The sequence below is a fragment of the Podarcis erhardii genome (assembly GCF_964252035.2).
Source record: "Podarcis erhardii genome assembly, chromosome: 2".
Lineage (NCBI taxonomy): Eukaryota > Metazoa > Chordata > Lepidosauria > Squamata > Lacertidae > Podarcis > Podarcis erhardii.
Window position 1 is genome coordinate 71187388 of NC_138498.1, and position 15738 is coordinate 71203125.

At 41.9% G+C, this 15738-nt stretch overlaps 1 protein-coding gene across 3 annotated transcripts in view; it reads right to left on the bottom strand.

Annotated features, from left to right (window-relative positions):
• RNF123 (ring finger protein 123) overlaps window positions 1-15738 on the bottom strand; it is an 88138-nt gene that overhangs the window by 62942 nt on the left and 9458 nt on the right. For all 3 annotated transcript variants that reach the window (XM_081851199.1, XM_081851200.1, XM_081851201.1), the window contains exons 5-19: window positions 15181-15278; window positions 12869-12923; window positions 12410-12495; window positions 11043-11129; window positions 9636-9703; window positions 8792-8923; window positions 7930-8038; window positions 7311-7415; window positions 5346-5471; window positions 5132-5224; window positions 4862-4935; window positions 3403-3520; window positions 3055-3154; window positions 2486-2547; window positions 344-415 (exon numbers count right to left, since the gene is read on the bottom strand). In XM_081851199.1, the coding sequence (XP_081707325.1) occupies window positions 344-415; window positions 2486-2547; window positions 3055-3154; window positions 3403-3520; window positions 4862-4935; window positions 5132-5224; window positions 5346-5471; window positions 7311-7415; window positions 7930-8038; window positions 8792-8923; window positions 9636-9703; window positions 11043-11129; window positions 12410-12495; window positions 12869-12923; window positions 15181-15278 (1385 nt within the window). The remainder of the gene's footprint in view (window positions 1-343; window positions 416-2485; window positions 2548-3054; window positions 3155-3402; window positions 3521-4861; window positions 4936-5131; window positions 5225-5345; window positions 5472-7310; window positions 7416-7929; window positions 8039-8791; window positions 8924-9635; window positions 9704-11042; window positions 11130-12409; window positions 12496-12868; window positions 12924-15180; window positions 15279-15738) is intronic.

Here is a 15738-nt window from a genome sequence, read left to right on the forward strand (position 1 = left end):
CAAAACCAAACTGAATACAATGTAAAGGAGTGACCGTGTGTTCGTATTGCATGAGTTGAGGGGCCTTGATAAAGAAATCATTCACTATGAACTAGACACCTTGGTAAACCACTGCTGTGTGGAAATTTCCTAATTTCTGCACAGGACAAATAGTAGCATGGAGTCCATCAGCCCAAAATTTAAGAAGTCATTACACACTCAACAAGGCACCTATAGTGTCCAAGCTGCAAAGATGTCTGCAGCTACGGCTTCTGACAGATATAAGATTGTGTCCTTCTTCAGACCCTCCAACAGAAAGTGTGACAGAAGTCAAAGTGGAATGAAGATACTGTTCTCAGCTTACCCCTCGGTTGCTGGCATTTTCCTGAAGAAACTTGCGGAACTTATTTAGAAAGATGTATCTGGAAGCTCCTCCCTGAAACAACCAGTGTTTAAAGTCAGTTGAGTTCCATCAAGGTGAAAGAACAACCTAAAATTACAGTATTTCTTGGGTTTGCCTGAATTATGATTACTTGCTCATGTGATGTGAAATTTGCCTTTACAGGTAAGTCCTTAAAGACAAGTGTATACATGTATTCTCATAACTTGCTAGACTTGCACTAAGCTGAGGGAAATGCTGTTTACTGCTGTCTTGTTTCAAACGGCTGTTTTAAAATAAACTGGAGTTCAGTTTGAATTGCATATCTGGTTTTGTTATTACTTATTACTGCTTGTTTCATTATGAGCTGCCCTGTGGGTTCTACTGGGCCACATAGGCATTATATAAATCAGTTTTAAAAAAAGAATTCTCAAGAGCTGCAACATCAAGTGATGGCCATCACAGACCAAGAACCACACACAGTATGGGTTTCAAACTGATTTTGTTATTAAATTTTTCATATTCTAGATGCTTTGTTGGATTTTTTTGATGGTTGATGTGTGTTGTTTTGTGCTTCTTGTAGTATACAACCCCCAACTCCTCTAGAAGTTTGGTGATTTACAAATATCCTAAAGAAATAAGTCACCCGTCATTACTTCAAAGAAAATTCCTCTTCAATGGAGGCAGCTCACATGATCAGTTGTGAGTCATTTAGTGATGAGGAGTGTGTGATATACTGCACAAGCATGCATGAAACCTATCCTAAGTCAAGTTACATAGCAGTATTCTTTGGCTGCCTATCCTCAGAGAAGTCACCTTGTATGAATGCCCTGCTCACCTCCATTACTAGCTCTTTTGGCTGCTGTACAGAAATCCAGTTCCCTAATCAAGAAGTCCATTCAGGATATGTACAGTTCCACACTGCCATCATTTGGTCACCAGTGCAAAGGAGATGTTGATAAATCATTTATCTAGGCTTTTATTAGGAGTCCCACCTAACCGCATTAGCTCTTAGAAATTCCACTCATATTCTTAGCATTATCATTTCACACAGACTCATGAGATGCCAGGGTACTGGGCAGGAGTCATTAGCCTGTGTGCCCTGTATCCAATAAACAACGTTGTCAGGTTTAGCATTGTATCCAGTAGAGAAGATAAGCTGCTAATAGCCTAATCTGAGCAAACAGCTTCTAGTGTACAATAGTTTGAGCCTCCTCACTACATTTAAAATCAGGCTATCAGAAATGAATGTGGTATTCATTTGTTACTATTACAATGATTATTTATTATACTTCTTTCCCACCCAGCACCAGAAGGTACCAGGACTGATTTACATTGCATTATAACAATGTAAAAGGCAAGACAATTTACAATCAGAAGAACACAGTGGGTACAACAGAATATATAATTTAGGTGCTAGATGCCAGAGTAAAGGGTTGAGTCTTCAACATATGACGAAAGCTATATAATAAAGAGTGTCAGACACATCTCTGCAGGGAGGAAATTCCACGGCTCAGGGGATGCCACGGAGAATGCCCTCTCCCGGGTTTCCACCTCCTGAACTTCCAAGTGTCAATCTTAACAAAAGAGGTTTGTACGGACGAAGACAGTCTTCCAGATATATGGGGCCTCAGTTTTCATGCGACTAAATCTTGTTTTATGGTGAGATGCAGGCAAGGCCATCTGAGGATACATGACAACCTCAAAAAGCAAGCTGCTCTCCAGTGTGACTGAAATACAGTGGTGCCTCGCAAGACGAAATTAATCCGTTCCGTGAGGCTCTTCGTATAGCGGTTTTTTCGTCTTGCGAAGCAAGCCCATTGACAGCTTAGCGGATTAGCGCTATTAGCGGTTTAGCGGCTTTTAGCGGATCAGCTGATAAGCGGCTTATCAGCGGATTAGCTGATAAGCGGCTTAGCGGCTTAGGAAAAGGGGGAGAAAAGGGGGGAAAACCCACAGGAACTCACAAGACATTTCGTCTTGCGAAGCAAGCCCATAGGGAAATTTGTTTTGCGAAGCGCCTCCAAAACGGAAAACCCTTTCGTCTAGCGGGTTTTCCGTCTTGCGAGGCGTTCATCTTGCGGGGCACCACTGTACTCTGCAGATAATATATGCAATCATCCTTACCCCACCATGGTCTTTATTGTTCAACAGCAACTTCAGTATCTGCACTTGGAGTTCCTCCACCACTAAGAATAAATAGAACAGTAATGATAGACACTGCTTCGGGTAGCAGCCACCGCCACATTGCCACAGAGAAACTGACAGTGGCCATATTCAAGCTTTGCATAGAAACTCCCAAGAAGAAACTGACCTTCCCAAATTATTATACATATCAGTTTGTTGAGCTACACTCCCCAAGTGGCTCTGGACAGTCTTTCGAATGACAGGAGGTAAAAACATTATCAGTGGGAAACTTAGTGCTGTTTCTAAATGAAGTTACTAGTATTGCATTTGTAAGCAGGGGTGCCAATGGCACCTGTAACACAGCACTGCTCAGCTAATATTTTACAGCATTTGTTTATTCAAATATTTCAAATGTGGGTGTCTTGGCACAAAAGGCAGTATACAAATGCGATAAATTAATTAATCGTGGCATGCAATTATTTCTCCATTCTCTGCACTGATCAATATGGCTTCATGCCATATTCTAAATTGCCCATGAGATTTTGAATGCCGCTATCCCATCCTCAGACCTTCAATGCGTTTCTTGAGCCGCTGGCATCCTCTTTCATACGCTCGCCTCCTCAGTCTCTCCTCAGCAGTCTCATCTTTTACCTCTTTACTTTCTTTGCCCTGTGTTTAAAAGATAACGAGGATAACAGAGTTGTTAGCAGAAGCCGAAAAGGATGGACAGGAAGGGCTGCAAATGCTCATGAATGCAAACACAGCTAATAAGAGAATGCAGCTGTATAAAGGTGCTAAACAAAGGGTTATTTGCATAACCTATTATGTGCAGAAAACACCTAGATAAAAGGCAACATCTCTGCAGTTAAGCTAGGACAGTCCTTAAATCTACCAGCAGTGGACGCCATATTCCTCACCTCTTTGTTGAAGCGGTTTGGCCACCAAGTGGTGGGAATGAGCTCCTGTAAACCAGCCTCCTCCACACGCAAAGGGCTCTTGATGTAAAAAAACACAACTGAGCGGAGCACATCAAATCTGCAGAGAGTTAAGGGAGTTGTGTGGTAGTTCATATAGATGCACCTGTGGGATCTATGTCACAAGCAGCATCCCTGCAATAAGTTAAGAATAACTCCACACACAGGACCATGTGAAAAAAAATTAGATTTCCTGAAAACAAGTCAACTCCATAGGGTACTTGGAAACTGTAATGACTGTATCGTGCAGCAAGGAGGGTATTTGGGGGGAATGAAAGAAGAGGTGAAAAACTGCGAAAGGAACTTCTGCAACTTTTTGCTTATTTTCATCAGCTTCCAATGCATGGGGACATTGAAGCAGCTATCCACCCCACTTCCCCCATGTTAGCAATCTGCTGCTGAGACCACCTTGTGTATGTTCTCAAAGCAGTTATAGAATTTGTGCTATTATGGTCGGTCTTGAGTGATGCTACTGAGACAGAAGCCACACCCTTCCAAATAATTGGGATAATTACAAAAGGCACATGGGGAAGGGAAGCAAAGGAATAATGATCAGCTCATACATAGATGTTATTTAACTATTGTCAATGAACAGAGCATTTATCTAGCAGGGTAGGCCAGGTAGGTGTATAGTGTTGGAAGAGAGAATAAGTGAAAAATAATCCTCTGGGCATGCTGGCTGTTCCATGAATGCAGGCAGTCTACTTTTGGGGAACACTGGGATCAGATTTGAATATTAAGGGAGAGACCCCAGCTCCATGGCACAACATGCACTTGCCTGCAGAAGGACTCGGGTTCAATCCCTGGCATTGCCAGTTAAAATATCAGGCAGCAGGTGATGGAAAAGACCCTCTCTGCCTGACAGCCACTGCTAGTCAGAGCAGGCAATACACAGTAGGCAAAAAAAGGTGGTGGCAGTGGTGAAGTTAACAAGAAGCAGGGGTTATTTTGGCTAGTCTGGCTGCCTTTCTCTGGTCTCATGGCACAGAATACAGGCCATGTTATCACAGTTATATTTTTCCCTGAAAGTGAAAGAAACTGAATCTGAATGTATGCAAAGAATGGGTGATACAGTAAAGTGTGATCTCAAGGACCTCACAGTGAAGATGCAGCCATTTTGCCTTGGTCAAACCCTTCCTCTCCAATTTGTGCAGAGGCGCACCTGAGCTGCATCTGGTAGTAAGGAAATAGCAACACTAAGATATAGAAGCGACTAGGGCCTCTTAAATTTAGCTGCAGGTGTGTGCAGCCACAGGAAAAAAAGAAACCACGTCCTGTTACAGGGTGATGTTTCTGTAGGGCCTACACATGAATCTTTTTGTCTGTCTAAGCAAGTTTGTACCATCAGGAGATTTGGATGTATGTGAAAAATATTGTGTTTTTTAAAAATAAAAAAGGATACAGGACATTGTGAAGCAGGTACTTCCTGGATTTCTCATGCTTCAGGATAGCAATAGTGAGACGGAGGTAGTGAATCTGGATAGAGAAGAAGAAAAAAGGGAAATCAAGATAAGCTGCAGTGATACATGAGGAAGAGCTCTTAAAACAGCATATTTAAAATGTCTTTACAACATTTGCAAAGCTGTAACCTGTCAGCCAAAGCAGCTCCCCTCTCACTGCATGAACTTTGTTCTTAAGGGTTTCGACCGGTGTTTAACAGAATAATACTCACCTGTAAGCCTAGATCAGGAACAATGGGAGAGAAGCGGTATGCCCTGAGCAGGGACATCAGCAGCTGCTTGAGGCATTCATGTACTTCATAATCCTGAGGGAGGAAAGAAACACTTTCTTACTCAATAGGAAAGAAGATACTGGGTCAGTGAGTTCCTCTGGAGAAAGGAAGAAGGGTCTCTTTCCTTGAGAGTAAAAGCACTCCAGTAGCTCACCTCCATGAGAAGCCACATGAGATCCAACAACTGCTGTATAAGAGGGTGCGCTTCCACAGACCCTCCTCCTTCCAGGATGCTGAGTAGGAAGTTCATGAGCACATCTTCCACCAAGTACACTTTGCACTGCAGAAAAGAATTTATTGAAGCATAAGACTTAACAGAATAGCTTTATCATGATGCTGCAGCAGAGTCAAGAACAGTGAATACTCTGTGCTGCTGCAGCTCTGAGGGGGCTCACAGCAGCCATTTCCCTAGACTACATTGAGAACTCCAAGGACAGGTTGTCCCACATCCCAACAATGTCCCTTTATTCAGGATCCACCTTCTGGTTGGTTTCCAAGAGCCACTCCCCCCCACTCATAATGTTGCTATTTATTATTTATAAACTACGTTTCCATTTTTTAAAAATACAGTAAGGTAGTACACAGCGTACAAAATTACAGTCAGAGCAATAAAAACATCAATAAATAATGGTTGGTAAAAAGAAACTCACAGTGCAAAGCTCTGTCTGAATGACACCATTTTTAGACTTCTAAAAGAAGGTAGGAATGATGTCTGCCGAAGCTCAAATGGCAGGGAGTTCCACAGGGCACAGCCTTCCACACTAGAGTAAAGGCTGGCTGAACCTCGTGGTTGTGGGGAACCACAATAAGTGCCCCACCAGAGGATCTCAGTGGCCAAGGTGGAGCGTAAGGGATCAGATAGTCCTTAAGGTATTTGGGGCCCAAATTATTTAGTGTTTTGTGAACTGACGAAAGAACCTTGAACTCTGCCCAGCAGCAAACTGGCAAAAGATGTTAATGTTAATGTTAATGATAATATAATAATAAATAATAAATGAAGTAGTAGTAGTAGTAGTTGTTTATTATTTATACCGCACCCATCTGGCTGGGATCCTTTGCTTGCTGGTTAATCTACTCAAAAGGAGTGAAGTGCACAGATGCACATGACAGACTGCAGCACTCGCTATATGTGAGCACTGGAGTTGGAAATGCTGGTGCTTGGTGGCAGTGCACATGCTTTGCATGCAAAAGATGCCACATTCAATCCCTGGTATCTCTAGGTAGAGATGGCACAGATTTCTGTCTTTAACGGCTGAGCAATGCTGCCCGTCAGTGGGGAGCCTTTTTCATCCCGAGGGTCACATTCCATCTTGGCCAATGCTTTGTGGGCTACATACCAGCAGTGAGCACAGCCAAAGCAAGAATGGGTGTGGTCCAAGTGGATGCAGCTGCTCAACTCTATCTATTATATGCTCCCCTACATAAATACACATGTGTCTATACTTTCCCATCAGAAAACTATTTATCCCCCAGCAATCAGGCCTGACCAAAGCTTTTTTGAAACCTAATTGCTAGATAGGGATGCTAGTGATCTTTGCGGAGATGGCCGCTTGAGAGAGGATGGTTAACTCCTCTTTCCCTGGCTGCACTCTCCCCCACAGCAATTAGGCTGTAGCTTTTTTGAAACCTAATTGCTAGATAGGGATGCTAGTGATCTTTGCGGAGATGGCCGCTTGAGAGAGGATGGTTAACTCCTCTTTCCCTGGCTGCACTCTCCCCCACAGCAATTAGGCTTAAAAAGAGCCTATTTGTGCCAATGGAAGACTGCTTTCAAACTTAATTTCAGGATGGGGTGTGTATTTTCTTCTGAAAATGCCCCCCAACACCACAATTAGACTTTTGTCTCCTATTGCCATCAACAGGAGACTTTTTTCAAGCCTAAAACTTGCAGAAGGATGGGGTTCAGGAAATGGGATGGCATCATGGACCACTGGTTGTCCACTCCTGATGTAAATAACTGATCTAAACATTCCAATGGTGTGACCCTCTATTAAGTCAGAGAATTTGTTGTTAAAAATTGAATTCACTGGTGAGGAGGAGGAGTTCACTCTCATCTGTAACTTTGTAAACAGTGGTGGAGGATCCTGAAATACATGAAGTAACACTGGAGGAAACTTACCATAAGGGGAGCAAAACTGTTAAAAATGTGTGCTAGGGTGATTAAAACAGTCGGTTCCCCCTGGAGTTGCCACGTGGAAGCCTCTTTTTCCACCAGCTTCCCTTCCTGAAATACATAACTCAGGGTTACACATTTTTAACAGATCCTAATTCTACAAGAGTGTTTCTTAAGCTTGAGGAAGCCACTGGGATTCTGAGATACACCTTGGATTTGAAGATTGCAAGATTTGGCATCAGTTAGGCCAGAGGTTTTCAACCTTTTTGAGTCCATGGCTCCCTTGACCAACTACATTCTTCCTGCAGAACCCCGTGGGGGTTTCACCTGGCACCATCTTCTTCCTTTTTCTTTTAGTACCAGGGGAAACCTTATTATCTGCCCAGCACAGACTAATAAGATTTACATCATGCTCAAATTTTATCACTGCTTTGTTTTTGGTGTATTTTTATTTTTTTATTCTTTGTAAGTCCGTTGAAGAGCTTTGGCTAAACAGCACGTAATAAAGGCCCTCAACAAAATTTGAAAAATTAAATTAAATGCCCCATACCTAATCAATCCAATGTGCAAACAGTTTTTGGCAAGGCAAGTCTGAATAAACATAACATTGAAAAGATTATCTCACCGTAACATCTATTCCAGTATGAATAACATTTTTCAGGTACCCCAACAGTTTCTGCGCTTTTGCAAGATCTGCAGCTGGTTTGTCCTGTAAGGGCCGATATCCCTCCACTGGATATGTATGAAATTATTAAGGGGAAAAAACCACAGAAGGCAATCTACCCCTCCTTCAAGGAATGATCCTAAGTCCCCAGGCTTTCCTCTGCTGCCAATCCTTGCTTTCATCCACCACACCAAGCTTCTAGAATGCTTGCCACATTTATTGGTATTTCATATGCCTCCAGGTCTTGTCCCACCCTTGCAAAGCAATCTGTACCAAGCACAGCATGTATTGTAAAGGAATTCAAGGGTGATTGCTGCTTTCTCATTCAGGACGTCTTTCTTATTCACACTGACCAATAATCACCTTGATGATCATTCAAGAAGGTAGTATCTGCTGCTGGAGATCCAAACTGCCTCCTGATAGTATAACATTTCTGACATATTGACAAGAATGAGATTCAAACCTTTATTCATGCTGGCAAGAAGAGCTTCAGCTACAGAGCTAGAGGCCCCCTGTCCAAATCTTAGCATAACTACAAACTGGCCTTAGACAAAGCCACTCTCAGATTGTAATAAGGATAAAAAATAATAGTAGAATAGTAGGAATCTGCCTTATGGGGGCATTGTTAGGCTTACTGAGATAAAGTGTGTCGAGCATATAGTATTTATATAGCACTTCTCCTAACTATTATTATGTTACTGAGAACTAGTGGATGGCTGGAAAGGTTTAGCATAGTTGTGGCCTGAGAAGAGAATGATACTTTTCAGATGCCAACATTGCTTGGGAAAAATATTTCTACGGTTTGGCTAAAACTATTGTCAAAGGATATCGGAGAGGCCGGCTACCAAAGTTAAAAGCAACGGATTCCTTGAATGACAGGCTGATAGCAGGGAAATAGGCCATGCCAGAGCCTCGTGAGATGTTATCAAAAGCAGTCCCCAGAGAGACACCATTCCTGAAAAAGAAAATAAAGAAGGGAAGGAGACAAATCCCTAAAGTTTTAACACACCTTGCCAAGAATTCTATACACAAAAGACTTATTTATCTGACATTACACAAAGGAAGAAACAGTCACAGCTTAGCGGCTTGTCTTCTGTATTATGACAAATCAATAAAAATAAAAGCAGATTCTGAATCCCAAGTGCAAAATTCTCCCATTGCTTTGCCTGAGGATCTTAGGAAATAACTTCTTGCAGAGACACTTTGAAAAATATGAATTGTTATTGCTGGAGCTCTGTTCAAGGTCCTGTTCAGCTTAAGAATTCCACGCAGTGACTCAAAGTGCTCTATAGAGCTTTCTGTGTTGTACAGCTCCACACAGTCATGTTAAAAACAACCACTCATGTTGATTACTGCTTGTGTAGATCTAGTCTTATTTCTCTATTCATCTTTCTTGCACCCATAATAACATTGTACCAGGAAACATTCCCTATCAGCATCTAAACTCCTGTTCAGAAGTGATGCACTCCAACTTTATGAAACAATTTAGATGCTGTAAGGCAAAGGACCTTGTTGAATGCAATTTTAGTAGAGGATTATTGAGAATGAAGTAACTATTTACCCTTTAGTGGAGCTTGGTTTAAACTCTCAATGAATATACTTAGAAGCTGAGAGGACAGAATATAGCAGACTAGCAACATCTAGCATAGTTCTATAAGGGTGCTTACAGGCAGAAAGAAATGCTTCCCTCATCCAGGTCTATCAAGCAGCTGACAATATCTCCTGCTGCCCAAGACTGCAGAAAAAAAGAAAAGATAATTAGATGGGACTTGGGGTATGTAACCAATGTTGCTAGGATACTGTTAAAACATATAGAAATTGCTTCCAATTCAGTCAAGAAAAACTGTACAGGTCAAGAGTTCTGCTGCCATACTGATTCATTGTTTTAACTTTCTACCCCCTTCTGTTGCATATTGCAGCATGCAGAATTCTAGTTCTATATTACAGCAGGCAAGGGATATGAGATGTGCCATGTGTTTGCAAGCACACACTCAGTAGGATGGCCATTTTCTGTATCACGGATGGGATCTTTTTGGTACCGCAGGCCAGATTCCCATGAGCCAACTTTGACAGGTAGGTGAGTGGGACAACCCACCTCCCAAATCATATGGTATCATGTGACATCACATGATTGACAGGAGGGTTGTCCAACCTATGTCTCAAAACAGTCTGCAGGCTTGGGGACTCACAGCACAAGACATGGTGCCAGCACTGTGCTTGGCACTTTGGAAAGCTCCAAGCACAAGGCTACCAAAGTGCTGCTTACTCCTCTCTCTCCCCACTGGAGGCAGGGAAGAAAGAAGCCTGCATCATACAGGCATCACTGCACGAGAGAGAAATCTCTATCAGAGCCAATGTCTGCATAAACCAGTCTTCTTCCCGGTTATGGATAAACAAATGGGGGTGCTATTCAACTAAGTCTTACTCAAAGTACTTTCAATGAAATGCATGGACTTAAGTTAGAGCAGAACCACTGACATTAAAGGGCATAACAGAATTAAACATTGAATACCACCTCAAAGGCAAGCAAATCCAATTTTCCCCTGATGCTTCCTTTGGCTGTGTGACCTGTTCCTAGGAGGGACAGATGCACGCAGCCAAACTGAGCAGGGTTTAACCATTGCTCATCAGCTGCTGTGTGAGGGGTTTAAACCTGCTAGGAACAGGTACCCACAACAATGCAATAACCTGCACTGATGTCACTGATTGACAGGTGGACATGATTGGAGAAAATGGTCTCACAGGCCAAACTCGATCTGCTGGTGGGCCAATATGCACAATGGAAGAGAAATTGGTTTTTCACAGTAAAATTAAATACAAAACATGAAGTTTAATAACAAATAAATTCTGACTACACCACCCAATAAGAGTCTCCAGTTCTACTGGAGACTATGAAAACCTGGAGAGCTATTGACAGTCAGTGTTGAGATTACCAAAACAGATAAACTAATAATCTGATTCAGTGTAAGACAGATTTCTGTGTTCCTAGTTCTTGAAACAAGTGAAGTGGTTCACAGAGATACACAGACTACATGCTTAGTACAGCAAGAAAACAATTAGGGGCAGACACTCACTTTACCATAGTTGGTTGTGGTTACATTCCATTTGCGCACTCGATTCCCATCGTAAGCATATGAATCTGGAGTGTCTCCAACTCCTTCCTATGCAACATGAAAACCAAAAGCAAATCTTTACCAAAGATCACAATTAAGATTTTGCATTCCAGTAATATGCCTTCTTCAACCACTGTCACTGACATACCAAAAAGGACTGAGAAACTTGTAGGCTGGGAGAAACAGACCTGAGAGAAACAGTCATATGGGTAACATACAAGGTGTGACCGGACAGTTCGGTGAATGGTCACAGAAACCAGACAGCGAGAATATTCAAACATACAGGCCTTCATGGTAGGCCCCCTCTGATACAATGCACTGTTGACAACATTCGTAGAACTGTTGGAAACTTCTGGAGAAGTCCTCTTTTCATACTGCTTTTAGTTCCCTCGTCACAGCAGCTTGGATGTGTGAAATGTTGGAAAATCTGTGCCCTTTCAGTGCAGATTTCAGTTTTGGAAAAAGAAAGAAATCCGGTGGGGCCAGATTAGGAGAATATAGAAGGTAGGACAGCTCAGTAACCTCAGTAATGATTTCATGTGGAATATGCAATTCTTCCGCCATCATTCGGATGGAGAAACGCCGATCCCACATCAATAACTCATGAACTGTCAACATTTGCCGCCGCTTTGCTCGTCGACAGTCTGCCAGATTGCGGGTCTTCTTCGATAGTTTGCTGCCCTTCATGAAAATGCTTAAACCACTCATACACTGTCTTTCGAGTTACAGCTTCATCTCTGTACACAATTGTGGGCATTTTGTGGGTTTCTGATGCCAATTTACCCAATTTGAAACAGAATTTCATATTGACTCTCTGCTCCATTTTCAATCACATTGCACTGCTACTAAACGCTACCGCATCAACGTAGGCCTGTCAACAAATGCTGAGACATGAGCGCATATGTTAGCTGAGATATGGACCAACGTCTCCCACGTGTCTCTGTGAATCCGGCAGTTCCTATTCTCGCATACAGGAGTGATTCACCCTACTTTCTAGTCACACCTTGTAATATACCAAGCATCCATGCCCATTTCTGGTAAGTATATACACTAGTAATTAGGTCCACTACTATATCCAACTTAAGTAGAACACGAGTTATGAAAAGGAATTACAGGTTCCCTATTCCAAAGAACCAGATTATATAGATATTGTCAAGATTTCAATTCCCATCAGACCTAGCTAACATGGGATGATGGGAATAGTAGTCTAACAAGGGGCCACAGGTAATTTCTGGGATTTCCAGCCTTGGAACTTCAGGTAAAGAGTGATGTCTAAATGTCAGTACAATAAGTAAGAAAATAAATAAATAAATATGCTCTTGCATTACCTCTTGATTGAATCGGCAATTGAGAGTGCACCAACCAATTTGCATAAGGCCTTGGGATGAAATCAGCACCTCATAGATCCATTTTCCTAAAAGAAAATATAGCAGCAAATGTGGCAAATGAAAAATTCTCTGTTAAATGCTATTAACATATAAAACTAGAATAGTCTGAAGGTTTGGCAGCCAGAAGAGTTCAAAAGGATGAATTCATTTTTCCAAAACCCCTGATTGATTTGTTTAGTATCACACTACCCTACAACAAAAAGCTGTCTGGGTGGCATGTCCAGTGTCTGACATTTTCTGCAAAAACCTGAAACGAATGCGGCCCCAAAATTAAAGTCAGGAATTTGTTTAAATCTCATTGTTAATAAATTCTCATCTCAAGTTGCTGTTCACTAGCAGCACACATTATGCCACTTGGACCAGTACCATGGGTTAGTGCATATTTTTTCTAGTCCTTACCTTTATACACACAGGTAGTAGCCCTGATAGAGCCAAAGTTACTATGTCCAATTACCTGAATTGGGAAACAAAGGAGGAAGACAGTCACACACCATGATTGTGTGTTTTCCATTATCAAGGGTTTCATTACATCTCGCAAATGTGTGTGTGTTGGCGGCGGGGTAAGTAAATCAGTTAAAGAAAGTATTAGGTCACTTTCAATTAATCAAATCATAGAACTTCCACAATAGGTTGCTCTCATTTTACACCAGGATTGGGCGCACACAGAAATCAGGTCTGCAATTACACCAAACACAGATCTAACAACAAGCATGCCCACATAATGGCTTCCTGATTCCATTTCTCCTAGACGAAACACCCAGTGCCAAAAACAGAAAACTGGCTTTGAAGAAGTCACAACCTGTGCTGACCCCATTACTGGCCCAATGAGCTGCTTGGTCAAGTTGTGGAGGGAAACAGCATGGAATAAAAGCCTGGGGCAGGCCAACTGCAGGAACCAGATGGGCTGCAGGAGAGTGTGTCCAAAGATTTGTCAGAAGCAGCAAGACCAAGAAAGAGAGTGCCAAAAGGAATGATCAAGGAGTGATCACAGATGGGACAACACACTGTTTCAGTACATAATGACTATAAAAACTGACGGAAGTGCCAACAGCACTAAAGGCACTTCCTAAAGGCAATTATCAGAAACAAACCTTTAAAGACCAATAGAGGACAACTAATAATATGTAGGCAGTGTTTAAAACAGAACACTTAAGCTGAGAGTGTTAACAGGTGGGCAGCAAGATACATAGAGGCATAATAAAAGAGTGAGTGCTGCAAAGCAAACTACAGAGAAGAAATTTCAGACTTAAAAGCATAGGTGGGCTTATCAGAACATTTTATTTATTTGTTTAGAACATGTACATCCCAACCTTCACCGCATGCTATAAGGGCTGCTTCTAACAGATCAAGTTATATAAAACTATCCCAAAACATGTACATTGCTGTATCATGCCTCATTTTAAATTCAGTATACAAGTCACTTTATCTGACAGCAGTGTGAAACATATAGATTTGTGCTGTTCCTTATAGGATTGACAAAAGAGAAACATATTTACCCAACATCAAAAACCTGATTTGATGCCTACCTGATTCCAGAGGGGAGAAAGTTCCTCCACCAGGATGCCACCAGGGAGAAGATCCTATTCTGAGTCCTGGGCAACTAGAGTTCAGTTGGTGATAGCACACAACTAACAATGTGTCTCCAGCACATCTCAACTCACAGGCAGAACAGTACAGGGACAGGTGCTGTTTCAGATAGCTGAGTTCCTAGCTGTTCAGGGCTTTATACATCAGTCAACATCTAGAATTGGGCTCAGTGACACATAGATAGCCAGTGCAAATGCTTCAAATTTGGTGCTATATGATCACAGGCAGTATAGCTCTTCAAAACGTCCACAGCCCCATTCTGCATTACAACTGTGCTCATAGAACTGTGTCCTACACAGAGCAGCTAGAGAACTAGATGGAGCAGAAATAAGGCACTCCACACCACTGTGGCCACCTGGATATCAAGGAGTACCCCTAGACTACATATTTGATCCTTAAGGGAGAATGCAACTCCATCCAAAAAAGTTGTGTACCTAATTCCTGAATCTGGGAACCACCAGCAGCTCTCCCAAGAACCAAGGAACCATCTGAACTCAAAACTTAAGAAGAACCATGCTATAACAGCAACCAAAGGGAAAGGTTATAATGAAGACCTGACAAGTGTTATCAAAAGGGAGAGACCCTAACAGCAACTCTAGCATAAAACACATTTTCTATTAACCTCAAACCAATGATGGCGTGATAGTGGCTCTATGTTGACCACAATTAAGAAATAGGAAATATTTTCTTAAACATGCAATCTCTCCGCATATCACCTTCACTCCCTAAACAAAATTTTCCCATTAACCTCAGTTAAATGGTTTGTCAGCAACATCAGCAATTAATGTTTGCCTTAAATTAGAATCTCAAACTGCAGTCTCAGATTATAGTTAAATGGTAACCTTAGTTAACCTTCATCACAGTTGACATAACTGCTGACAAGCTGCTTAATGGTGAGGAAGGGGATTCGCTCCAGAAAGAGGAGTGGCAGGAGATAGGAAATGCACACTCAGCTTATTAGCCAATTATTAGCAGGGAACCAGTGTTATCTAAGCCCAAAAGCAAAAGGAGAGTGAGGACATACAGAGACCAAAAAGTGAGAAAACACCAGCACAGACTTTAAAGAGCGACCTAGAGTCCCCAGTGACAAGTTAGCCCATTCACAGCGTTTACCTCACACTCACCCCAAGTAGGTCATCATCCACCAACAGGAGCCCTTCAAAACCACTGGTGTGATCCAACACCACAGTTGAAGGGCCAAGCCTGCCCTCTACCCCCTGATCTGAAATGAAAGTTGAAGGAATGACAATGAGAAATATTTGTGAAGCAACAACATAAGAGGTAGAGTAACTGAGATGAGGCAACTCTGTGTTCAGTGGCAAAAGAAAGAGGCACAAGCATCAATTAGGATATTATATGGTTATTTTTCTTCTCCTGAACACAGAGGAAGTTCCCCAAAGATAGAGACATTTCATACATCCAATCACAGTTCTCCATAGAATCCCATGTGTGGAGGGTAAGTGACATGTGTCTTTTGACAATGACACACATTAAATAGAAAAAATACTGAATATGTGTTATCGTTGAAAGACCCATGTCACCTACCCTCCACACATGGGACTCTATGGAGAACTGTGCTTGGATGAATCAAACTGTTTCAATGAATACTGCTCTGAACATCAAACAGGCTGATATACTGCAAACCTTCTGTGTAGTTGGCCATTTCTTTTCCCCAAATAGAT